The 27454-nt window shown below is 43.4% G+C and overlaps 1 protein-coding gene across 1 annotated transcript in view; it reads left to right on the top strand.

Moving 5' to 3' along the window:
* The window catches only part of LOC311223401 (consortin-like), a gene marked incomplete at its 3' end in the record, with an annotated part of 109457 nt that extends 82730 nt beyond the window's left edge, over positions 1 to 26727 (top strand). Inside the window, 7 exon segments of the mRNA XM_084308189.1 lie at positions 3355 to 3421; positions 8923 to 9303; positions 9334 to 9461; positions 11076 to 11219; positions 20854 to 21007; positions 26518 to 26681; positions 26683 to 26727. Of these exon segments, the coding sequence (XP_084164315.1) occupies positions 3355 to 3421; positions 8923 to 9303; positions 9334 to 9461; positions 11076 to 11219; positions 20854 to 21007; positions 26518 to 26681; positions 26683 to 26727 (1083 nt within the window).
* Positions 26728 to 27454: the final 727 nt, after the last annotated feature.

Below are 27454 nucleotides of genomic sequence, written 5' to 3'. Positions count from 1 at the left end.
ATCACGGCTCTCATCCACATTCATTCATATGCTCCCCCCCCTTTCTCCTCCCCGATTTCAGAATCCCGGAAGTGTTGCGGTGGTCTATGCTCTCAGAAGATCTCATTGTGCATCTTGAAACAGTACTGAACAGATATACTAAACAACATAGATTGAAGCCTGCATTTCTCAACCAAGGTGCCTTGCCTACCGGTTTGCTGTGGAAAGAGACAATACAGAGACAATACAGACCCTCTCCCATTGGCCGGCGGTGCACAGGCATCACCCACACTTTCACAATTTCCCCACGCGGAATTGTCTAGTGTAATCTATATTGTATCTTTATTCTTCTTTATTTATTACGCCGATTTTTGTCCAATAACTACCGCCAGGGCTTTCACACCCCACACACGTGTAAGGTATCAAAACGACCGGCTTGGTCCAACTCGAGTTGCTATTACTTTTTGGAAAGTTTCCCCGCACCGTTTGGCTACAAATCGACTTTAAACAGGACATTTTGGTCCATAGGGAATGAATGGCGGAATGTTCAGAACTAGAGTGTAGAAACTGCATTTTATTGTTTTACCATCACCTTTTGTAAATTGCAGAGACAGTGGTCTCAATTTTGGACGTATATATAAAATGTCTAGTTTGTATTGTATTTCACATCACAAGGTGAATAAGAGCCCTTGGGTCCTGCGTCTGCATAGGGCTCGGACAGTGGGTGGGGAGTTAAGCGGTTGCTGTTGTGGACGCCGGTCACCATCTTTGCTGGATCACTGACATCGATTTACACAGAGATGTCGCTAAAACTGCAAAATGCACAAACACAGAGGGAGAGATGAAGAAAAGATGGCTTCTCCCACAATGATCATGAGGTTTTTCTTTAACCCAAATATCAATTAATATATCAAATATCAATACCCACAGTCAATGGGAGTGATCTTCTACAAATGGTGGCTCGCCTCAGAAATGTGATGTCGGTGCGCCCCCCCCAGTGGCGAACCACATAGCGCGCTCAGCCGACCCGGGTTCGATTCCCGAACCCGTCGTTATTTGCCGAATGTCTTCCCCCCACTCTGTCTCCCATTCCTCCTCTGTCTCTCTCTACTGGACTGCCCAGTAGAAATAAAGCGATAAAACGCCTAAAAAATAAATAAAAGAAATGTGATGTCAGCTTCCCAAAATGCCTTGTGTGATGTGTTGATATGAATGAGTGAAATGGAGACTTAGGCCCCTGACTACACACGTATATGGATATTTTTCCAAACGGATATTTTCATGTTCTGTTTAAAAGAAAATCCTTGTCCGCATGGCAGGGTTTTAAAAAAATACCTCCGTCCAGACGTAAATGCAGAAACGCATATAAATTGCTCCAACAACCATGCCGGGCCAGTAGGTGGCGATAAGCGATATCTCAAATACCATAGAACAACAGTCTGAGCATGCGTAGTGAGCTGATTTTCATTGGCGGCAGCAACTGAAAAGTAAAAGAATGTAGTGACAGAAAATCCATATAAGCGACAACGGACCCAGTACTTTGTTGGCGGTGTGAAAATATGCCGACAAACATTAAATATCTTTGGAACCAGTTGTGTTAACCTCTTAACACTTTCAGCGCCAGCCATTTTATCCGTCCTTGTAGTCAATGGGCCACACTTTAAAAGATAGGGATTTTCACTGTGCGTCACGATGTTTGCAGAGCTATATCTATTCTATATTATAGCTATGGAGACAATACTATAGCTCATTTTACAGTCACTATCTCTCGTCCAACATGTAAAAAAGGGCATTTTCTCATGTATACGTTTGCGTGTTATACCGTGGTGAATATTGTATAGTTTCAGAGTGATCCTGGCTAATTCCTGGAAGCTGCGTTATGGAGCGCTATGTGAATTTAGCTAAAGGCGTTCGCGTTGCTCGCTTGGACACGTTACTATTTCCAAATCAAAGGTATATAATAGGTATTATGTTTCAAACCTCCGTTTTTTTATACCGAAAATGACGTTTATGTGTGTATGAAGCCCAGGGAGAGGAAAATGTGCCTTTTGTAAAAATATCCATACTCGTGTGGACCGGGCCTAATTCTTCTGTCAAATAGGAATCCAAATGAAAGGGGCCCTATTATGCTTTTTGTGTTTCCCACGCTGAAGGGAGTTATTCTCTCCGACAGAAGACACTGCTCCTGAAACGCCTCGTTTGTAGCCCAGCCTTGTCCTGAGAAAAGGACTACGAGGACTAACCTCTTTCAAGTTTCTTTATTAGTTGTCAAACTAAAATACAGAATACTTTTATATGAAATGCTTTTTTCTGTTTTGCTCCTGAGAGTGTGCTAGATAAAAATAGATAAGTATAAAATAGAAAGTCAAAAGTACGTAAACAAGTGTAAAACAAAAGTGTTCAATTATACAATATACAATACAGAGTAGGGGGAAAAACTGAGTTACAATATACAGTACAATGCAGAAATGGGATGAGGTACAACTTAGGGTAAGGTGCAATGAGGTATGAGTTGTAGTGCAAATCTCTTTACCAATAATATAAATATAAAGTGTGTTAAAGTGTCTAAAGTGGGTGCCACAGTGAGTTGTTTATTTAAAGTGAGTGTGTACGTGTGGATGTGTGTGCTGTGAGTGTATTTGATGGTTTGTTACATAGTGTTATTGTCGTTGAGCATCCTGATGGCCTGGGGATAGAAGCTCCTTCTGAGTCTCTCTGTGCTGGCCATGAGACTCCGGTATCGCTTGCCTGACCGCAGCAGTTCAAAGAGGCAGTTGTTTGTCTTTGTCTTTTCTTTTGTTACACGTCTACGTCACCATGTAACACAAGTAGGGATGTTCGATATTGGCTTTTTTACCGATATCCGATATACCGATATTGTCCAACTCTTAATTTCCGATACCGATATCAACCGATACCGATATATGCGGGGTTTCCCCCCCCCCCCCAAAAAACACAACATTATGCATACTTTTCACAATAAATAAAATAAGAATTTGTTCTTACTTGCTTGCCTGGGTAAATAAAGGTTAAATAAATGTAAAAAAAAAAATGTAATACAGATAATTTCCGATATTACATTTTAATGCCAATATCGGCCGATAATATCGGACATCCCTAAACACAAGGCATTTGGTTGGGCCTTGTTTTCTGTGTCTGTTCTTCAAGATTGTAAAACTTTCTTGTAAACGTTCTCCTTTTCCACCTAAACGGTAAAATATGTTTCTGACAACATTTTAGGTGAGAAATAGGATATTTGCTGGATCTTTTCATTGATATTTGCTCTGCGACGCCTTGACCGTTTACTTTGTAACTGTGAACCGTGTGTGTGTGTGTGTCACACGTTGTGATGTTCTGCTGGGTTTCTGTCTGCAGTGTGTATCACTGGACTCTCTGCTGAGGCCTGAGGAGCTCACCGATCCATCATCTGCATGTACTCCAGGTGAGTGAGTGAGTGGGTGGGTTTGATTGATTGATTGATTGAACATTTTATTAACAGATTGCAGAATGGGTACAATACACACAATACACTCAATTGTTAAGGGGATCATGCAGACCAGAGAAAGACTTTCGTCTTGTTTACATCAGGGTCCCCCATTTTCAATTCATCATAACATATATGACATACATGATGACATACAGATAGACAGTACTGCTTACATCTAGACATTTACGACATACCAGATCTACAAATATACAGTAGTTTGTGATACAAAAAAAGAGTCTAAAAAAGGGAGTATATACATTTGAGGGGGAAGAAACTACATTGGAGGAGGTTGGGTAGGTGGGGGGGGGGGGGGACTGTACATTGGAGGGATTTGGGTTAGGACATTTACAGGGGCCAGTTTCGAATTGCAGTCTCCCGTAGGTGCTCTTTGAGAGTGGTGTCCGTGTGTCTCTGTCTGTGTGCACTTGTGTGTGTGTGTGTGTGCGTGTGTCTGTGTGTGTGTGTGTGCGTGTGTGTGTGTGTGTGTGTGTTTGGGGAGGTCCCCAGCTTTGGGTTTTGGCTAATTGATGAACCAAAGGGGGGCAGTAGAGGCCCTGTATGCGAGTTACAGACACACACACACACACACACACACACACACACACACACACACACACACACACACACACACTGTCTTTGGTGTGTCTTACCAGTAAGGACGGAGACGGGGCATTATGGTCCGTGGTTTTACTTTCACAACCATGACACACACACACACACTACTCTGGAATAGTTTGGAGTGTATTTGTGAATATGATTTCCTATGGCACTTCGGCAGGATTAGAATCTAGAGAGAGACAGGAAACGGACTGGTGTGACAAATGTCATCAGTCAATTTCAAACCCATGACATCAGGAATACACGCCCGCCTCAAGGCCACTGAGCCACCTGATGCTCCATTATACACGCCCGCCTCAAGGCCACTGAGCCACCTGATGCTCCATTATACACGCCCGCCTCAAGGCCACTGAGCCACCTGATGCTCCATTATACACGCCTGCCTCAAGGCCACTGAGCCACCTGATGCTCCATTATACACGCCTGCCTCAAGGCCACTGGGCCACCTGATGCTCCATTATACACGCCTGCCTCAAGGCCACTGGGCCACCTGATGCTCCATTATACACGCCTGCCTCAAGGCCACTGGGCCACCTGATGCTCCATTATACACGCCTGCCTCAAGGCCACTGGGCCACCTGATGCTCCATTATACACGCCTGCCTCAAGGCCACTGGGCCACCTGATGCTCCATTATACACGCCTGCCTCAAGGCCACTGGGCCACCTGATGCTCCATTATACACGCCTGCCTCAAGGCCACCGAGCCACCTGATGCTCCATTATACACCTGCCTCAAGGCCACTGAGCCACCTGATGCTCCATTATACACCTGCCTCAAGGCCACTGAGCCACCTGATGCTCCATTACTTTGTTTTATTGGTCTCCTTAGTAGAGGTCTGCATGGGCCTGACATTTTGACATTCAGGCCCGGCCCTACCCTAGCCCGACAAGTTAAGCAATTACTCGACCCTAGCCCGACTTAAACCCGAGGCCAATATTACTACCGCAATTCCTCTAATAGTAACCGGGTCTCAAATACAAGCCGGGTCTCTATTAATGGCCGGGTGCGCTCTTGAGCTAAGCAATTATAAGCCGGCCTCCTAATACAAGCCGGGTTACTAATATACTGAGCTGCATACTGAGCTAGTTACTTGATTTCACTTTGAAAACGTTGAAATGACCAGTGACCACCTGTAATTGCACTGTTTACTATTTCATACAGTACTTGGTTTCAATAAATGAACCCAGTACATTTTACTGGGTTCAAACTGACACAAAATGTTGATTTATTCATTATGATCCGTTTGAAAATTTGAAATATAGGCCTCTCTCTTATACAGGCCTCCTCCTAATAAAAGCCTGGTACCCGCTACAGTTGAAACAAATACAAGCCGGGGTTACTATTAGAGGAATTACGGTATGTGATGACAGACATCACACACACACACACACACACATACACACTACCTATGTTACACACACAGATGCTACATTACGACAAAAAATGCACAATGCAATAATGACAGCTCCGCGGCTAACAACGGCAATAATTACATGCCCACACACTAAAACATTAATGTCACGACACTAAAGCATACCGAAAACACTCATAAACCAGCAGCCAATTCATTTGAGTAAATCAGGCTGGACTCGTTGAATAACGTTAACGCTTTCTCACAAATCTTCGGCCAACCGGCTGCCGCTGTTTGCGGGTATACTCGACACATAGAGTGCGAGTCTAGCTAGCAAAGGCAGCTTCTCCATCTCCGACACGCACGCTCTCAACGCTCTAGCTTGTTGCTTTGATGGCAAACGCTACGGCACGTGACGGCGCTCTTGTGTGTGTCTTTCCCTGTGCGTCTGTGTGTGTTGCGCGCTGTGCACGCACGACTCTCTTATAAATATACAAATAAAAGGAGCCTGAGCCCAGGGGTGTAAAAAGGATCCAGAAATTATACTTAAGTGAAAGTATGGGTACCGTCTCAAAATCGTACTCAAGTAAAAGTCATAGTATCTGGCTATGTATCTGACTGTCTATTCTTCTGATAGCAGGTGTTTAATCAAAGATCCCCGCTTTCTAGTCTTGCACAAGGACCAATCAGCATGGGTATGGGCGGGTTCATTTTCCATTGATGGGGATTTGATTGGCTGTTTTTAAATAAAGTGCGGCCGCAGGTTTTAATAACGTTAACGTTAGTTCGGCCAGAGAAACAAATATACTCAATAAAATTGTTGGCCCTGCGAGAATTTGTACTTTGTACTTTGTAGGTCTGCATTTTAAATGTAAGGAGTAAAAAGTATGTTTTCTTTCCCCCTCTGAAATGTAATTGAGTAAAAGTACAAGTATACAAACCTAATAATACTTGAGTAAAGTACAAATCCCCAAAAACCATTACTTTACACCCCTGCCTGAGCCCTACCCGAACCCAATCTATGCATAAAAAAATCGTCCCAAGCCCTAATCTGTCCATGGTGTCGGGCTCCGTCTGGCTCTACTCCTTAGGGCTGCGATTCACTTTATATACATAAAACTAGAGGTGGGCATAGATAATTTTTTTTAATCTAGATTAATCGATCTGCAATCCTTGATTTAATCTAGATTAATCTAGATTAAAATGGCAAAAAAAAAAATCTGCCGAAGGCATTCAAAATATGTGTGTTCTACCCAAATAATGACCAGAAGTAAGTCCTTACTTTTTCTTTCATCCTTACGTTACACCATGAGCCCATCTCCCATTTCCAAAATGCATATTTTTCCCGTTGAGTGCCAGACAGGGCCAAACCCTGCCAATGCAAATCAAATTACCTTTTTAATTGGTTAATTAGGCCTATAGCTCCGGCATAAGACTGTACCACATAAAGGTAGACAAATAATTTAATTAATAGTAGGCCTAGACTACTGAGCAAGCTAAATCATAGGTTAGTTTGCTAAAATGTAACAATCAATTACCTTTTCATAAATTCAAAAACCACTCAAGAGTCATGCTCAATTCAAAATCAAAATGTCCATGTATTGGATTCAATTCAAATCATAAGCAAACATTTCATAAAACAAACAATTCATTTTCAGTCCAGCATGTGTGTTAAACTCCCATAAACCAGTCAGGTCACTCAATTCAGTTCAGCCCCGTGGGGCAGCGGTGGCCTAAAGGTTAGAGAAGCGGGTTTGTGACCGGAAGGTTGCCGGTTCGATCCCTGGGACCGGCAGGAACACCAACCGCTGAAGTGCCCTTGAGCTCCAACTGCTCAGTGGAGTTGCTCAGTGGCCAATGGTGTCAGACTGTGGTTGTACTGGGCAGCTCCCAGGTGTCAGACTGTGGTTGTACTGGGCAGCTCCCAGGTGTCAGACTGGTTGTACTGGGCGGCTCCCAGGTGTCAGACTGTGGTTGTACTGGGCAGCTCCCATGTGGCAGACTGTGGTTGTACTGGGCAGCTCCCAGGTGTCAGACTGTGGTTGTACTGGGCAGCTCCCATGTGGCAGACTGTGGTTGTACTGGGCGGCTCCCAGGTGGCAGACTGTGGTTGTACTGGGCAGCTCCCAGGTGTCAGACTGTGGTTGTACTGGGCAGCTCCCAGGTGTCAGACTGTGGTTGTACTGGGCAGCTCCCAGGTGGCAGACTGTGGTTGTACTGGGCAGCTCCCAGGTGTCAGACTGTGGTTGTACTGGGCAGCTCCCAGGTGGCAGACTGTGGTTGTACTGGGCAGCTCCCAGGTGTCAGACTGTGGTTGTACTGGGCAGCAGCTCCCAGGTGTCAGACTGTGTTTGTACTGGGCGGCTCCCAGGTGTCAGACTGAGGTTGTACTGGGCAGCTCCCAGGTGTGAATGGAACTGTGTGAATGTGAAGCAGAGCGTTCCTGAAAAAGAGCATCTGTGCCCAGCGAACCTACCCTGGGTAAATAAAGGTTAATTATTTTTTATTTTTTATATAGATTAACGGCGTCAATTATATTATCGCACGTTAACGCCGCTAACGGCCCAGCTCTACATAAAACATAAACATACACCCACACTCTTCTGCCGTTGTCTCTTTGTTCGCTGTATCTGAACTGAAAGATGCTGGCTAGAATCAATAATGCATCGCCATCTATAAGCGTGAACATTTGTGTGTTAATCTATTATCATCACCTATAAGGTTTTAATAGCATATACATTTATTGCTAACTGAATCAGTTCGGTCACGTTTGTATACATGTGATGACTTTAAAAGAAAAAAATCAATCAATCAAATTTAATTGAACCACAGTTGAAATATAATTACTTTATTATGCGTTACATCATTGTAATAAGTATTGTTAGATTGAATCATTATTACACCCCAGTCATTGCCATAGGAGCACATTTCAGCACAGATGAATGCTGTCATTAGAGACATAATATTACTGTACATAAACGGAGGAAGGATTATCCATGCTTGATGGACAATGACTTATTCATTAACTTTCTCACTCTCTTTCTCACTCTCTTCTCTCTCTCTCTCTCTCTCTCTCTCTCTCTCTCTCTCTCTCTCTCTCTCTCTCTCTCTCACTCTCTCTCACTCTCTCTCTCTCTCACACACACACACTGTATCACTTTCCATCTCTTGTTTACTGTCTTTCTCTCTCCCTGTATCTCTCTGCATCTCTTTTTCACTACATGTTCCCCCTCCCTTTTTCTCTCACTGTCTTTGTTTCTCCCTCCATATTTTTCTCTCTCTCTCCCTCTCTCTCTCTCTCTCTCTCTCTCTCTCTCTCTCTCTCTCTCTCTCTCTCTCTCTCTCTCTCTCCCTCTCTCTCTCTCTCTCCCTCTCTCTCTCTCTCTCTCTCTCTCTCTCTCTCTCTCTCTCTCTCTCTCTCTCTCTCTCTCTCTCTCTCTCTCTCTCTCTCTCTCTCTCTCTCCCTCTCTCCCCCCATCTCCAGGCCATCGGGCTGACAGTGGGATGGATGAACAGACGGAGATAATAGACCCGTCCCTCTCCCAGGGCAACCAGCCAATCGCATCCTCCACACCCCCCGTGATGGACGTCTCCTGCTCCAATGACGACACAGACTGGGAAAGGCCAGAGGTGGACCGGAGCTTAGAGAGGCGGGGTGGTTTCTACGGAAGCCATCCGATTGACGGGGAGGAGGAGAGGTGTTGTTCGGAACAAACCACCACGCTGAACCCCCCCGCCGCCCGGGGAGGAGTGAGCCGGCCCGAAACCACACAACTGCATGGAGGAGAGACGGAGCAAAGAGAAGAAGTAGAGGAGCAGGAGAGAGAGGTGTTGGAGGAGGCGGCGGAGGCTCTGGAGATGGAGAAGGAGGAAGAGGAGGAGGGAGAGGAGGAGGAGGAGGAGAAAAATAGAGTTTGTTTGAAAGCTCTCCCAGAAGAGGTCCTGGTCACAAAGGCAGAGATGGTCCAACACCTGCACCAGGAGGCCCTCCTCGCTGCGGAGGAGCTGCACCACGAGGCCCAGGTACACCGTGGATCCAATCATTTATTTACATTTTGGGGGGGGGGGATTATTTTTAAAGGGAAATTCCACCGCGAAGCAACATTAAATGTATTCACCAGTGTGAGGCGTAATTCTCTCTTATGTGGCCAAAGTGATCTCTGCTCAGAAACATCATCGTTATCATTATCATCAATTAGGCACCGAAGATGCTAATTTGATAGAGCTATATGGGGGGAGGGACCAGGACCAGGATGGTCCAATATGTTATATTTGTTGATAAGTAGGGATGTCAGTTTATCGCGTTAATTAGATTAATTAATTACACAGCAAATTATCACGTTATTAAAATGTACGCAAAATTAATAAAAAATTATAATAATATATTTTTTTTATCTCATTCATTCCATAAGAATGTAGAATACACATTTACAGACTTTTTTTAATATGACCATTTGCATGTTCTTGGTATCTGATTCTAGGGACATCTATGGATCTCAGGGAATGTATTCCCAGTGTCAGAAATACTGTGTGTTACTACAGTAGGCTTGAGTAAATTGTAATGAACCAAATGAGAATATCAATTACATTATTTTTTATCCTTGACTGTGAATAGCACCATGCTCAAATTGACCAGACCTGAAAAATCTAAGCAAATGAATAAATGGAAGATGATTAAACATAAGGTTTTGTAGATACAGTACTGAATTCTGCCATCCGGACACATGCAATTTGAAATATGATTATAGAATATAGAATATCAGGCCTAAAATGGTTATGCGATTAAAATGCGATTAATTAGATTAATTTATTACAAATCCTGTAATTAATTAGATAACTTTTTTTAATCGCCGGACAGCGCTATTGATAAGTGATATTTTTCTCCTAAAACCTGCACCCTGATCTCATAACAGTTTGATCTGAAACCATCTATCTCTTAATAAGACTGTCAACAGATCCAGTCCACCAGGTTTAAGCCAAATCAGATCAGGAACTGTGTGAGTTGTCATGGTTGTGGACAGGCACACATGCAGAGACAGGGTTATAGCGCCCCCTTTGGGCATAACAAAGACGGTAGCAGCATGACGAGCGTTTCAACAGGGGGCGCCGTCCTGCAATTACGGATTGTGCCTAGGGCAGGGCGATATGGCCTAAAAATTTAATCTCAGATTTTTTCACACCACATCAGGTTTACAATTTTAATCGATTCTTTTCTCTTAAAAACTAGAAACGCCAAGGAAATCATTCAAATAAGCTTTGTTTTTATTTGACACAAAAATGATCAAACCAAGATGAATTTCCCTATTGGGATTGAAGTGCAAACCTAACTTTCACCAATCTTCACTTAAATTTTTTTAAATAATATATATATATATATATATATATATATATATATATATATATATATATATATATATATATATATATATATATATATATATATATATATATAAAAGGTTACTCTTGATCAATAAAGTGCAAATCTAACTTTCACCAAACATCACTTTTTGTCAAAATAAAAGGTGACTCTTAAAAAAAAAATATCTTAAATCATTCATTGGAATTAATTGATCAAATCGATTAATCGCCCAGCCCTATAACAAAGATAACTTCCTACGTTCCTAACCACTATGGCAGGTATCTGAAGACGCCCCGGCGCACCACCAGGGGGCGCAGCAGGGGCTGTACTTTGAGGAGGAGTTGTTTGGAGTCGAGCGGGTCGACATCCTCAGAGAAGCAGCCGCTCTGGACGACCTGGCGAAGCGCATCACGGTGGAGGAGGTGTGTGTGTGTGTGTGTGTGTGGGCCTATTTGTTGTTTGTGCATGGGATTGAGTGAAATATATATATGTGTGCGAGTGAGGCGTGTGCATGCGTGTGCACGTAGCATACGTTCATATATACATGGATGTGTGTAACTTGATATATTTATCGTGTCACTTGTTATCACTGTGTAAGATGGTCTGGTTATATGGACTGCATTTATAGAGCAGCTTTTATCCAAAGCGCTTTACAACTTGTGCCTCACGTTCACCCGTTCACTCACACATTCACACACCGACGGCGGAGGCGACCGCGCAAGGTTGCCGACCTGCTCATCGGGAGTTAAGTGTCTCGCTCAAGGACACTTCGACACGCTGCCCGGGAGGAGTGGGAATCGAACCGGGAACCTTTTAGATTACCAGACGACCGCTCTTGTAGAGGATCACTCCCATTGACTGTGTGTGTTGTTGTTGTTGACGGGTTGACATTTGTGGGTTGAAAGATGGTTTGGAAGTCTTCTCTCACAGCCATCCTGGGAGAATTATAGAGCCCCCCCCCCCCCCCCCCCACATCTTGCCATTTTTTTTATAACTCTTTATTTTGGTTCATTTTTCACATCTTTTCCAAAGTCACTTTTTCTTTTTTACATTTTTGCATGGACATTTTCCTTTTCTTTTCCAAAGTCACTTTTTCACATATACAATTTTTCTTTACATGAAAGAATTCCACTTTTTCATAGACAATTTACAATGTTGTTTCAGTGGTTACGAAAAAATTTGCATAAACATTTTCCTTTTCTTTTCCAAAATCACCTCTTCACATTTTACAACAACCTTTTATTTTCTTTACAGTATGATTTTCTTTTGTATAGCCAATCTACTCATTTTTCTTGAATAAGACAACCACCACCACAAGACAAACAAGACTCACAGGACAGGGCATTGGTATATGAGGGATAGCCGTTTTCGTTCTTGCTTGGTCTGGTCCGTTTATGGTCCTGACATTCATTTCCCAGTTATTGCATAATGTTAGCTGCCTCCCATACCCTACATTCTTCCCAACATTTAATATATAACATTTAACACGTTATTGGATTCGACCTCCAAGCGAGGGGGGAAACACCCGCTCCTCTTGGCATAAACCCCGTTGGTGTGCGAGGGAGAGCCCCTTGTTAGAGGGGGGGCCCTGCGCTAAGGGTGTGTGACGAGACGTCTATCCGAAACCCCTCCATCCCTTGGTCCAACGTTGGCTGCTAAAGAAAACCTACGCTAATAAAATGACCTTACCCCTCCCGGGCACTTAGTAGACATTGCCATGACCACAGAAACAAGAGGAGTCCTATGGTTTCTTTCTCATTGTTCTTGAAGGATGTGTGTACTCGCTGAGCCTCTCTCTCGCTCTCAGTGCAGCGGCCCCTCTGTCTGCCTGGTGCTGGTGCCGTCGGCTCGTCCTGTCTCTCGCGTTCCGAGGCGCCTTGAGCCCCCGATTCCCTCCTCGCCTCCTTCCAGTACTTCTTTGAATCTTCATGTTGGAGTGTGGAGTCTGGAAGCGGGTTCCTTTTATCTTCGGTGCTTTTTTAATGCATGCTTCTCTCGGCCCCAGCTCCTTGGTTGTATATCCGTGTTCCGTGCTCTTCTCCTGACTTGTCGGCACGTTGTCATCTTGCCACATTTTATTTAAGCTAGCGACCACGTTAGCTTCGCTGTCGTACTCCTCTGTGGTCTCGTTTTCGAGTTTTTAAAAGTTTTTTCCCTTTTTTTTCGGTCCTTCCCTTTCCTTCTTCCACTCATCTACCGTTTTATTTTGGTATTTGTGTGGAAGAATTACACTTTGCCCGGGAGAGCGGTCTTCTATGCGTCTGTGCCCTCTAACGTCACACTTTAAATAATAATTTAAAAAAATATATATAGTTTTTTTTTTTTTTTTTTTTTTTTTTTTTTTTTATATATATAGGTATATGTAAATTAATAATAATTATGAATTATGAGTGAATTTGTGTTTCACGTGTTGTCATAGAGAAACCTCCACTGCTGCTCCCCACTCTGCATCTTTCCACTACTATGGAAGCGGACAGTGCCGTATAGCCTAGGCATTGTCCAACTAACACCTCTCCCTAAGGCTAACCGGCACTGTCCACTTCCATTCATTGTGCTAAGCTAGGCTAACGTGCAGCCAGATACCTTTCTACTGAGCGCACAGAGAGGGAACTGGTATCTATCTTCTTGTCTCTCTCTCTGGAGAAGACGCAAAAGCAAATTTCCCAAAATGTTGGCGTGTTCCTTTAAGATCACGATTGAGAACCGACCATCTGTTGCGCAACGGTGTGCCTTTTTTTTTTATCCATCAAAGATGTTTTAATATAGTCCTACATTTACACTCACTCAGTAAAGTAGGCTACCTATGCTTTATAATGCACCATCCAATTAACGTGCCCTGGCGCCTGTGCGGTCCCACACCGCACAGACTGGTGTAATTTCCCCCCAGACTTGGGCCGTAAGATAGTGAAAGTAAAGTAAAGCTTCAAAGCTTTCAAATCTGATGCCCGCAGTGCACCATAGAAGCGTCAATTGAGTCAATTATCGCTTTCAGTACATTTGGGCCTTTACATTCCGCCTTCAACTTTCGACTGGTGTCCGTAGCAAATCAAATCGAATCAAATGTATTTGTAAAGCCTGCAATCAAATCAAATCAAATCAAATTTATTTGTAAGGCCCGACAACACACGTTAATGTCCCCATGGGCCGGACACGTCTTCTTTAAACAAGTCAAGAAGAAAGATCACAATAGGTCAAGAACAAAACACCATAAAGTCAAAAATAATTTAAATAAATGCAACACTCCCAGACATACCCCACGTGAAGGTAAGGAAAAACTCACTAAAACCTAGCAATAGGAAAAAATGCACCACAGGCAATGTGGAGGAGAGAAACCTTAGAAGGGCCGTTCAAGGGGGGGATCTCCCTTCTTAGATGTCGGTGCTAGTAGTGTTGCAATAAAACAGGCGAGCAGTTGGTAAAGCATTCACACGTTAATGTCCCCATGGGCTGGACACGTCTTCTTTAAACAAGTCAAGAAGAAACATCACAATAAGTCAAGAAGAAAAAACCCATCATGAAAACCAAAACGACACTCCCAGACATACCCCAGCGAAGGTAAGGGGAAAAGTTACTAAAAACCTAGCAATAGGAAAAAAGCACCACAGGCAATGTGGAGGAGAGAAACCTTAGAAGGGCTGTTCAAGGGGGGATCCCCCTTCTTGGATGTCGGTGATAGTATAGTGTTGCTATGGATGATCGATGGGTGGAGAATAAAACAGGCGATATAGTTGGTATGTAATATGTATGTACACTGTACGTGTAATAAAACACAAAATATGTACATGCAATAGCAACTGGGGTACATAAGAACATGTTTGAAAGATTTAAAGAGAAAAATAGAAAGCATAGCAGTAGCAACGCCTAGCGACTGTCTAACTTATGCCCTATTGTGCACCAGCTTGAGGCCAAATTGGCCCTTAGTTGCAGCACCCTAACAGGATCATCCAGTCATCTCAGGGCTTTGGCTCTGCCTCCAGGACCAGAAACCTGTCTGGCATGACGGATCATGTTCAGCTCAACACAGAGACATGGAGGCGTATAGTGAACAGAAGGGGTCCATGGAGAATAATCTGTCTATATACTGTTGCTATATGTTTAACAATAACCAGTTTACACATCCTGATATTACCATCAGTTAGTGGTGTGACAATGTCGACCCACAGATTTGATTTGATTATGATATATATCCAAGGAGTTGATGTATTATAGAATCTTATATTTTGACCATGGTTCAATCATTTTGGTTTATGGTGTCATGTTTTTTTTTATAAAAGTGTAATAAGTATTGGATGTCAGACTGAGTTTTAAGAATCCCTACCATTGTGAAATATTGTCGATGACTCGATGGATGGAGGGAGGGAGAGAGGGATGGAGGGAGAGTTTATGATGTCATGTTTTATAAAAGTGTAATAAGTATTGGATGTCAGACTGAGTTTTAAGAATCCCTACCATTGTGAAATATTGTTGATGACTCGATGGAGGGAGGGAGAGAGGGATGGAGGGAGAGAGAGAGAGAGAGAGAGACAGAAGCCACAGAGGGAAGAGAGAGAGAGAGAAGCCAGAGAGAGAGAGAAGCCACAGAGGAGAGTCATTAATTAGAGTGGCCAGTCATTGGCCCATGGTGTTACCAAATATGGAACACAGTATGGTCTGTAGGGACGGGGGCGGAGCTCTGTATGGGGTTAAGCAGTTCAACTCTTTTGAGATGAGATGTTTCCTGACTCTTCTAGAGCTTGGCCTGGGTTCACCAGGTACCACGTGAAAAGTGGTGAAAACTGGCTTTTAACTGTTCGCCTCAACTAGGGATGTCCGATATTATCGGCCTACCGATATTGGCATTCAAATGTAATATCGGAAATTATCGGTATCGGTTTTCAATAAAACGATTTATTTTAAATTATTTATTTATTATAATAATTATTTTTAAATCTTTATTTACCCAGGCAAGCAAGTAAGAACACATTTTTTTTTTTTAACAAATGTTTTTTATTTCCCCCTTTTTTTTTTTTTACATAAAACCAGACATACAATACATAAACAATAGGAATCCACAATAGATAAAAAATATTTACCCATAATAAAAACAATACAATACCTATGCTCTTGCTCGCTCTTCCCCCCCCCCCCTCAGGACCCCCCTTTGGACAATCCATCCATTATTCCGCTTAACACCAGGAATTACAAATTCATATGCTAACCTTTATCCTCTCCACCACCTCTAACCAGATTGCTATGCTGGCTTCATTGACACCTAAAATTCTTGCGGTAGATATCTCTAGATAAATCACATCGAGATGGGTAAGAACCCATACCTTCCGGCACATTTTATCCGGTTGAATCCAGCGTGATGCTATCAGCTTTTTAGCAGCCGTAAGACCGGACAAAATCAGTCTCTTTAGCTGTATAGAGGTTGCTAACTGAGAAACATCATTCAACAACAATACAGAAGGCAGTACAGGTATGGTCAGAAATAAAAATTCGGATAATTGCGTGGTTACTTCCTCCCAGAATATCTTAACCGGATGGCATTCCCAATACATATGCATAAATGTACCAATATCACCGTTTAGACATAAGGAGCAAGTAAGAACAAATTCTTATTTTATTTATTGTGAAAAGTATGCATAATGTTGTGTTAATTCCATTCCAAGAGATATGTAATGTTAATTACCTGAAATTATTCAGTTTTTTGGGGGGGGGGGGGACCCTGCATATATCGGTATCGGTTGATATCGGTATCGGAAATTAAGAGTTGGACAATATCGCTATATCGGTAAAAAAGCCAACATCGAACATCCTTACTTTCAACATAGTCCCTCCATGTTTTTCATCTCTGATTAGGGCTCTTATGTAGCTTCTTTGTTATGATTGTGATTGAGCTGTTTGGCTGTCTTTATTTAGGCTACATGGTCCATTACACCGATGTGAGTCAGGCCCACAGAGTTGTGTTAGACCATGTTACGTCCTGCTCTCTCAGGCGTAGTGAAAGTCTCATCCCCTCAGTCATCTCCGTTCCTGTTACCCCTCCATCTCTCTAGTTCTCTCTCGTCTCTCTCTCTCTCTCTCTCTATCTCCTCTCCTCTCCTCTCCTCTCCTCTCCTCTCCTCTCCTCTCCTCTCCTCTCCTCTCCTGTGTGTACTGTTGGGGGAGGTGGGGTTGACTATGTATGTATGTACCATCAGCAGATTGTGTGTTTTATTTGACGTTAACTTGCGAGCTGGTTTGTTGTAAAATATGAAGTCAAGTCAAGAGTTTTATTTGTCACGGCATACGAGTATACAATGAAATGCGGGTGGTCTTGCCCGCAACGATGTGCAATACAGTGGTACAACATATAATAGAATCCAATACAAAAAACATTGTGCAATAACAGGTAACAGGCAACATGGTGTGACATCTCGGCATTTGTACATAGTTATTTACAGAGTATATAGGACATGCTAGGTAGCTTTGGTAGTGCAATACACTGTTACTGTTGCTAATACTAGTTTAAAGTGGCCTTTCCTTTTGGCAATAAGTGTGGGTGTGTGCGGCATGAGTGTGTGCCCGCTCATGTTAAAGTGTCAAAGTGGCTGCTAGTGTGTGAGCGTGCACAGCGCAGAGCCACCGCTCGCAGCTATTGTGGATTTGTGCTTGTTAAGTGAGGTGTTTGATTGAAGCCTCTCTCTCTCTCTTGGTCTGGCTTGACCAACGTGGCTCTCTAACTGATTAGGCTAGAGAGATCTAAACACTGAACAGTGAAAAGCTGTGATGAGTTGATTGAATATGAGAAGGTAGTCCTTCCTTCAGATGATCAATAGAGTGCTGAGTGACTCCGTCCTGGACCGCTGTGCATTCACCTGAACTAAATATAACAGTTAGATCCATTTAAAAGCCAAAGTGTTGGGACATTAACCTTGTTTTGTTTGGTAGCCCCAGCATTGAGACACTGGGTTTAAGTTTGGACCCTTTAAAGCCTAGGTGTTGAGACAATGAGCTAAAGTTGGTATTTTTAAAGCTGAAGTCTTGGAACATCCATGTTCTTTTTTTAAAGCACACATATTGGCTACTGAGGTCGAGTTGTTGTTTTCTCTCAAAGCAAAGTATTGACTGTGAGCTAATGATGTCATATATGTTATGATGAATTGAAAATGGGGGACCCTGATGTAAACAAGACGAAAGTCTTTCTCTGATCTGCATCCCCTTAGCAATTGTATGTATTGAGCCGTACTGTATTGTACCCATTCTGCAATCTGTTAATAAGATTTTCAATCAATCAATGGTATTTTTAAAGCCTTGTCAGTGTTTTGGACAGTGAGCTAATCATGGTCTCATTACAAGAATGGAACACTGGGAGGCGGCTGGGTGGCGCAGCGGACATTGCACTCGTCACCAACGCAAGAGACACCGGGTTCAACTCCGTCATCCGCCGTCATACCGACTCAATTGGCAGAGTCAGCGGGTGGAAGTCGATGGGTGGTAATCTGGACGTTGTGGACAGCGACTCCTACAGGTCGGTTGGGGGACGCCTGCACAGCAGAGACAGGAAAATGGCGGGGGCAGCGTGAGCCTCCCACACGTTACACCTTGCCAAATGAGAGTCCGCGCTGGCAGGTGAAAAGATGCGACAGGCTGCCTCCTCGTGTACCGGAGGGGACGCGTGTGGCTTTTTCCCAATCCAACAGTGCAAAAATGCGGAAGCATTCGTCACCGCACGCCACTACGGTAAAGCGCCTTTCTTTTCAGGCCCGCTTTGGGAGCTGTCGCGCGGAAATAGGCTGTCTATTGCCATTCTCTTTGACAAACTCTAACCTTAACCAGCTCCTTAACAGCGCCTAAACTTAACCGTTCTAACCTTAACCAACTCCGAAACAATGCCTAACCTTAACCTTAACCTTAACCATGCCTAACCTTAACCGGCGAAAGAATACACGTTAAAAAAAAATCACGTTAAAAAAAATATATTTGACGGGATTCGAACTCACCAGCAACTAGCTGTAGGATCCACAGCCATGGCGTCTTGCCAATTGAGCTATTTCTGGATACTGAATTTGGGGCGGTGACTTATATATATTGTTAAGGCGGGATCTCATGCGCATGCGCGAGCACCTCGCGAGCACGCCGGCGCACGCACGCACCTGAGCGAGCACGCCGCCGCTGGGCGCTGCGTGAAGGAAAATGAAAGGCGCATTACCGCACGCCACTACGGTACCTCCGATGACGAATGCGGAAGCATTTTTGCACTGTTGGATTTGGAAAAAGCAAAAGGCGGAGGGGACATGTGATGCAAGGCTTCTATCCTCCCTACAACCGACCAGTGGGGGGCAAATGCGAGCAACGTTCAAGACGGGAGGAGGAGAGGCGGCTGAGTGGCGCAGTGGGCAAGGCGCTCGCCACTAACGCAGGAGATGCTGGTATCGAGCCCAGCTCTCTGCGTTGCTACCGGCTTGGCCGGCCGTCATACTAACACAATTGGCAAGTGTTAGAGGGTGGGAAAGCCGGTGGGTGGGGATTGGACGTTGTGGACAGCGACTCCTATTTGATTTGATTACAAGAATGGGACACTGGGCTAAAGCTTTTCTATTTGGGCAGTGAGCTGAAATTGGTGTGTGTTTTTTTACCGATGTATTCTATAATGATTACGACTGTTTGTGGACAAAGTCAGTTAGCCTAGCTTAGCACAATGAATGGAAGCGGACAGTGACGGTTAGCCTTCGGGAGAGGTGTTAGTTGGACAATGCCTAGGCTAACCGGCGCTGTCCGCTTCCATTCATTGTGCTAAGCTAGGCTAACATGCAGCCAGATAGCTTTCTACTGAACAAGAAGAGAACAAGATTATGTCAATTTGTTAGTGTGCAGGTATATCTGTGTGTGTTTTTTACTATCTCTTATACAACGGCATGCAAATTTCTCGATTCTGATTGGCCATTCACACGTCTTTATTGGCAACAATCCACGGTCCTGGGCTCAGGACCCGCCCACAACCAAATCACATAACCCTCCCCGGCTCACTCCGGGAGAAAACAAGATCGCGGACAACAAATGGTTATGTTGAAAGCACCATAACGACTAAATATGAAGCGATTCTGTCAAGGGGAATGTGTTAGTCCTTTAAACAATGTTGGATGATGTAATTGATGGGTCTTGACTCAATCTAGAACAAAAGAAAAATCGCGGATTGATTGATAGATTAATTGATTGATTTAAATTTCTTCCTTCCTACTTTCTACTGACTGCAGCGTTCTCTCTCCGACGCTGGCGTACCCACAAACACACACACACACATACACACACACACACACACACACACACACACACATACACACACACACACGCACACACACACTGTGACACACACACACACACACACGCACACACACACACACACTCCTGTCTGCAACAGCGGGGGAGTCAGACTGAGAGAGAAGCAGCGCTGTTTTAAGTGAGCATGGTCTATTGAATTGATTGATTGGTTGATTGCTAATTTTATTACTGTACCCCTGGTTTCCAACTGGTTAAGTTTAGGCTAAAAGAAATAAATAAAAAAATAGGGCGAAGAAAACGTTTTTTTCCTATAGGGCAAAGAAAACGTTTTAATTTGTTTTACCTACTTTATATTCTGCATCTGGTAATAAAATTTTCAATCAATCATTCCAATAATACACAGTTGGATGTGTTAGTTGGTTGGATGCACTTCAAGCTGCTTCCACATGAGGCAACTTCTCTCAATCATTCCAATAATACACAGTTGGATGTGTTAGTTTGGTTGGATGCACTTCAAGCTGCTTCCACATGGAGTTGTGGGAACTACTTTTTCTGGCGGATGGTTTTTTCAATAAATCTTCGATTAATGTGTGTTTATTGTATAGAAATAAGGTTGGATGAATCTGGCAGTTGTATAAAAGCTTTACACCACGTGCAGTCGTGATTTGTGACCAATAAACCATGCCTAGGGGGGTCTAACGACCCTCGGCTGCGCCTCGGGCCTAACAACCACCCCTAGGCATGGTTTATTGGTCACAAACCACTCCTGCGTGTGATGTAATGCTTAATTATCTCTCTCTCTCTGCTCCTTAGATATCTCCTTCACCCGGCCTGGTGTCTATCCTGAAGAGACGGAGAGTGTGTGTAGACGACGTGTGTCCGTCTTCGAGCGCCGAGCCCAAACACACCCAGCCCCCTGCCCAGAGACGAGTCCGCTTCAAGGTCCCCGACGAAGGCTTCGATCACGGTGAGAGATACTTCCATATCTGACGTTTTTCGTTTGGATTGAGAGATCACTCACTATTGCCATGTTCCACACGGTGTAACCGGGGATCCATTATCTCTTGGTATATCTGTCCGAGACGTACAGTACATACATGTAGGCATAAACAGTTAGATACACCTATTACATTAGAGGAACTTAGGGAGGCTATATATGAAATGCAAATTGGTAAGGCTCCTGGTTGGGATGGTATACCACCAGAACTGTACCTCTCATGTTGGGATGTAATTGGACCCCTATTACTTGATATGATTTTATACTCAATCAAAGAGGGGAACTTCCCCAGGGACGTCAATATGGCACTTATAACTGTCCTCCTTAAAAAGGACAAAGAACCCACCAAATGTGGTAGTTATAGACCCTTAAGTCTCCTCGGAATCGATCTCAAGCTGTATGCTAAGGTACTAGCCATCAGACTTCAAAAGCATATGACATCGTTAGTTCATCCTGATCAGACTGGCTTTATAAAAGGCCTCCTGATCACGGATAATATAAGACGTATTAGACGCCAGTAAGGATGCCATTCCACCTACAGCTGTATTATCCTTGGATGCGATGAAAGCTTTTGATAGGTTGGAATGGTCGTATTTATGGGCAGTACTCGGAAAGATGGGGTTAGGAAACGGATTCATTAATATGATAAAAGTATTATACAAAGACCCATCGGCCATGATTATAACAGGTAAAATCACCTCCTCACTATTTCCTGTGTCGCGCTCATCCAGACAGGGTTGCCCTCTTAGTCCCGGACTATTTGCTCTATCCTTAGAGCCTTTAGCACAGTATATAAGACAATCCCAATCTATAGAGCCAATCTTAATTAAGGGCACACAGCATATTAGTTTATATGCGGACGACGTAATATTGTTCATGCAAAACCCTACCACCTCATTGCCTCATCTTCTCAAGCTGATTGATGATTTTGGCAATCTATCGGGATTTAGGATAAACTGGCCAAAATCGGCCTTCCTCCCACTTAATGTCTCTGCGAAGACTACAATCCTTCCAGGAAGTATACCAATGGTAGAACACTTTAGATGTCTTGGAGTTGAAATATTCCCTACTATATGCCAAACGGTGAAGTATAATTATACAAGACTCCAAGATAGGATCACAAATGACTTTGACAGGTGGTCAAAACTTAAAAACTCAGTACAGGCCCGAGTATCAATAGTTAAGATGGATGTTTTACCTAGAATCAACTTCTTTAGTTCAATGTTACTGTTACCTCCCCCTGATGGTTACTGGAAAAAATTACACTCCACTGCATATAAATTTATTTGGAACAACAAACCTCCACGAATAAAAAGATCCACCGCACAGAGAAACAAAGCCGATGGAGGTTTAGCATTTCCAGACTTCTACCACTATCTTAAAGCGTTCTCTTTAAGACCACTGATCACCTGGTTTGATTCTCAAGCATCTGTATCCTGGAGAACATTAGAAGAAAACATAGTGGCACCACATAGACTGCAGGATATAGTATACATCAAATTATCAATTAAGCAATGCGACTTGAAATTTGGTCCTCTTATTACACATGTAATTCGGATATGGCGTGACACACAGAAGAAATGCACTAACCCACATAAATGGCATAGCCATACTCCCCTATTCAATAACAATGCACTCCTTATTGCACAACGACCTATCAGATATCCCAAATGGGAAAAGCAAGGCATACATACATTGGGAGATATCTTCAACGAACGGGGTTTCTGTAGCTATCATGAAATTTATAACAAATTTAACCTCACCAACTCCACTTATTATTTCTATATACAGTTATTAGCAACTTTGAAGGCTCATGGAGTCCCATTAAAGATACCACTTGAGCACCTCAGACTTTTATCATCACTTACTTACTTCTTCATATGGAGTCCTCCCCCTAGACTCAGTCTGGAGGAGGGATATACCAGACTTGGAAGTGGATTTTGATTGGCAAGAAGTCTGGGCAAACGTTCGACTAGCGTCACGCAACCCGGATCATCAACAGATTAATCTTAATTATATTCATAGGACTTACCTGACTCCTATAAGATTGAACCGAATGGGGCTTAAACAAGACTCTCTATGCTCCTTGTGTTCAAGGGGCGATATCGGTACATTTATGCATATGTACTGGGAATGCCCCCAGTACATATGTAAGTAGTAACCACGCAATTATCAGAATCTTTATTTCTGAACATACCTGTACTGCCTTCTGTATTGTTGTTGAATGATGTTTCTCAAATAGCAGCTACTAAACAGCTAAAGAGACAAATTTTTTCCGGTCTTACGGATGCTAAAAAGCTGATAGCATCACGCTGGATTCAACCGGATAAAATGTGCCTAAAGCCAAAGGTATGGGCTCTTACTTATCTCGATGTGATTTATCTAGAGATATCTACAGCAAGAATTTTAGGTGTCAATGAAGCCAGCATTGCAATCTGGTTAGAAGTGGTGGAAAGAATAAAGGTTAGCATATGAATTGTAATCCTTGGTTAGAAGCGAAATAATGGATGGACTATCCAAGGGGGGTCCTGGGGGGGGGGGGGGGGGGGGGGAGAAGAGCGAGTAAGAGCATAATGTATGTATTGTATTGTATTGCAAGTATAATGTATATATCTCGTAAACTACATTTATATTGATTCAAATATTGGAATGTATAATCCTGTGATTTATTGTGGATATTTACTGTAACTTGTGTGTCTAGTTTCATGTCATGTCAAAAAAAAATTAAAAAGAATTGTTCACAAAAAAAATTAAATACATTTAGGCATTTCACCAGAGAGGCCAGAGCTGTTATTATCCACTTGCACAATGTGGGGGCTTCATATCTCGTATCACAAACAGTACTATATTTGTAGATCTGGTATGTCATAAATGTATAGATGTAGCAGTACTGTATCTGTATGTCATGTATGTCATATATGTTATGATGAATTGAAAATGGGGGACCCTGATGTAAACAAGACGAAAGTCTTTCTCTGGTCTGCATCCCCTTAACAATTGTGTGTATTGAGCTGTACTGTATTGTACCCATTCTGCAATCTGTTAATAACATTTTCAATCAATCAATCAATATCCGGTTACGTAAATGGTAAATGGCTGCTTTTTTATATAGCGCTTTTATCCAAAGCGCTTTACAATTTGTTACTCACATTTTTACCCATTCACTCACACATTCACACACTGACGGCGGAGGCGACCACGCAATGGTGCCGACCTGCTCATCGGGAGCAATTAGGGGTTAAGTGTCTTGCTCAAGGACACATCGACACGCTGCCCGGGAGGAGCGGGAATCGAACCGGGAACCTCCGAATTACCAGACGACTGCTCTACCTCCCGAGCCACTGTCGCCCCACGTCTCTAGCCCCGCAGACTTCTTCCGGTCCCTTCACAACACATTGATTGATTGATTGAAAACTTTATTAACAGATTGCAGAATGGGTACAGTACAGTACAGCTCAATACATTGAGTTTAGCAACTTTTCTCCCGTCAATTAAACAACATTATCGTCACTTTTTTCTTTTTGAATTACTTAAAAAAATCATTTAATAAGCAAATGTTTGTAAAGTGTGTTTGTCAGCGCGGTCTTTTAAGGTTTTTGGGCTGTATTTCATGTACAAAAGTTTGCCGTTAGTTAGCCACATTAGCATTTAGCTCAGTTTACCAGATTAACAGAAAACGTTCACAACTTTCCAGAATATCAAACGTGGGTCTAACTGTAGACTCTAACAGATGCCACGTCGATACTAATTGAGTTACCGTACTTTTCGCACTATAAGCCGCACCTGACTATAAGCCGTAGCAGCTAAATTGAATGATGTGTATATATATAAGCCGCACTGGACTATAAGCCGCATGTGTTTTAATGTTTAATTAACATATGTAAGGAGTGGAGCCTGTGGCTTAATTTGACTCAACACGGGAAACCTCACGCGGCCCGGACACGGAAAGGATTGATAGATTGATTGCTCTTTCTCGATTCTGTGAGTGGTGGTGCATGGCCGTTCTTATATTGAGCTTTAAGTTCCCACCTCTACAGAGATTGACTCCCATTGGGACACAATACTGTCGGACAAATAACATTAACTCATTTACAAGTTGTATTACGTTTAGCAAATAAGGGAACAGATAAATAACATTTCAATGCAGTAAAAAAAGCAATATTTCGATTTTCGGGTTTTGTCCACATATAAGCCGCACCGTTATATAAGCCGCAGGGTCGAAAAATGGGGAAAAAAGCCGCGGCTTATAGTCAGAAAAGTACGGTATATGTCTCATTTCATGACATCCCAAATCAGCCTCCTAAGCCCTATTGCAGTCCAGGCTTAGGAGGCTGATTTGGGATGTTCCTGGGGCAAGCTACCATTCTCGCAGGGTCATTCCCACTGACTGCGTGTTGACAGGCGGACGGTTTGGAAGTCTCGTTGTGTGAAGATCTCACACCATCATGGTGGGAGAAACCTCAACCCTTCCATTTCTCACACCCCATCATCGGTTTTATTTTTTTTATGATTTTTTTCTTTTTTAGCATTTTTACAGCTTTTTCATCGGATAGGAGGACAGGCAGAGGAAAGTTGGGAGCAGATTTGGGGAGGACTTGCAGCACAGGTCCCCGGGCCGGACTCGAACCCCGGACGCTGCGATTATAGTGCGATAATCCCAATCCCAAACGATAGTGGAAATCAACGATGCTCTTCTCCGGATACCACGTTCCAAATCAATACAATCCAACCAGTAATGGTTCTGCAATCGCCGACGCCGGTTCTCCTGTGCACTATACTTCACATTAAACTAGGTCGAACTTGACGTTACTTCACTAAACTCTGACACTTTTACTATTCTATTCGCACATGTTCTAAACGCACGGTTGCTCACTTCAATGTTACCGAACTTGTCACACTGCTGCTTTAGACGAACTGAATGAACTGAATGAACTACTGCTGGGCACACCTGCGCCAGCAATATACTTAAGTGGCAATCTAGTTCCAAACCTAACCACTTTGGTCCTGAATCAATACACTGCCAAGGGCATGTTCTGACATGCCTGAAACTCGCCCATTGCACCTGTCTGAGTGCGAGACTGCCTGGAGCCTAGGGCGCTATCCAATAAGGAGAGCGAATATTACTCTGGTGTGAACGTAGGTAAAGGGATATTCCGTGTATATATATAAATAATATACAAAGTATATCAAACAATAAAGGGATATTCTCAGTTTAATCTGGCCCTTCACAACACATACTATATACATTCTGTTTATATATAGAATGACCAAATAGGACAATGTGCACTAAGCTATCTCTCTCTCTCTCTCTCCTGTCTCTGTCTCTCTCTCCATCTCTCTCTCTCTCTCTCTCTCTCTCTCTCTCTCTCTCTCTCTCTCTCTCTCTCTTCTCTCTCTCTCTCTGTCTCTCTCTCTCTCCATCTCTCTCTCTCTCCATCTCTCTCTCTCTCCCCTCTCTCCCTCTCCATCTCTCTCTCCAGACGTCGGGGGCGGAGACTCCTGCCTGCTGCTCTTCCTGCTCTGTCTGGTCACCGTGGTGATCAGCGTGGGAGGCACCGCCCTCTACTGTGCCCTGGGCGACGCCCACTCCTCCGTCTGCCAGGACTTCTCGCGCAACGCCGACTTCTACCTGGCGCAGATGCAGCGCGGGCATCGCTCACCTCCAGCACTGGTTCGCTCCGGGCTCCTGAGGGATGGAGAGAGGAAGAACGGGAGGGGAGGGGGGATAGTGTTGTTGACGGCACTGGCTTTTACCCCCGAGAGAAGTAGAGGAGGGCAGTGGAGGGCAGGCCAGTAGATTTAAGGTCAGTTTCCAATAGGTCTCTGTAGGGTGTTCTGGTAAGGGGCACACTATGCCGCCAAGACGGGACGTGGTGTCCACCAGGCCTCTGTATGAACGCCCTGGGTAGCCGATAACCAGGGTGCTTTTCTCTTAACCATTCAGAGCAGAGGATTTCTCTAAGCGATTCAAATCTCTGACGTTTTTTTGCGCTGATGTTGCCAAGAGCTGCCTCCCTTGGAGTGTTTTTTTTCAAGAGCTTCCCCTTGGCAGTTTCTTTCAAGAGTTTCCCCTTGGAGTGTTTTTTCCCCAGAGCTACCCCTTGGAGTGTTTCTTCAAGCGCTTCCTTGGTGTTTTCTGCACAAAATAATTTACTCATGTAGGGTGTGGGACTGTATAGGAGTGAACCTACCAACAAATTAGAAATTGTCTAGTGATTTTTACCAGACATTCATGAGGCAAAGATGTTCCAGGTTTTTTTAGTTGGGGAGTCACTGGCAGGTCTGCCTACGTTTTTTTTCTTTTCTTTTTTTTTCTTTTTTTTTTTTTTTTTTTTTTCTGCCAGTAAAATCAGAAAATCCCCATGTAGTTATAGCAGAGTTGCTGTGAATTCGCCTTCCTAATATTGGAGCAAAACA

The sequence above is a fragment of the Notolepis coatsorum genome, assembly GCF_963971535.1.
Source record: "Notolepis coatsorum genome assembly, chromosome: 2".
Taxonomy (NCBI): Eukaryota; Metazoa; Chordata; class Actinopteri; order Aulopiformes; family Paralepididae; genus Notolepis; species Notolepis coatsorum.
The sequence above is the reverse complement of the archived record's forward strand: the minus strand, read 5'-3'. Positions and strand labels throughout refer to the sequence as shown.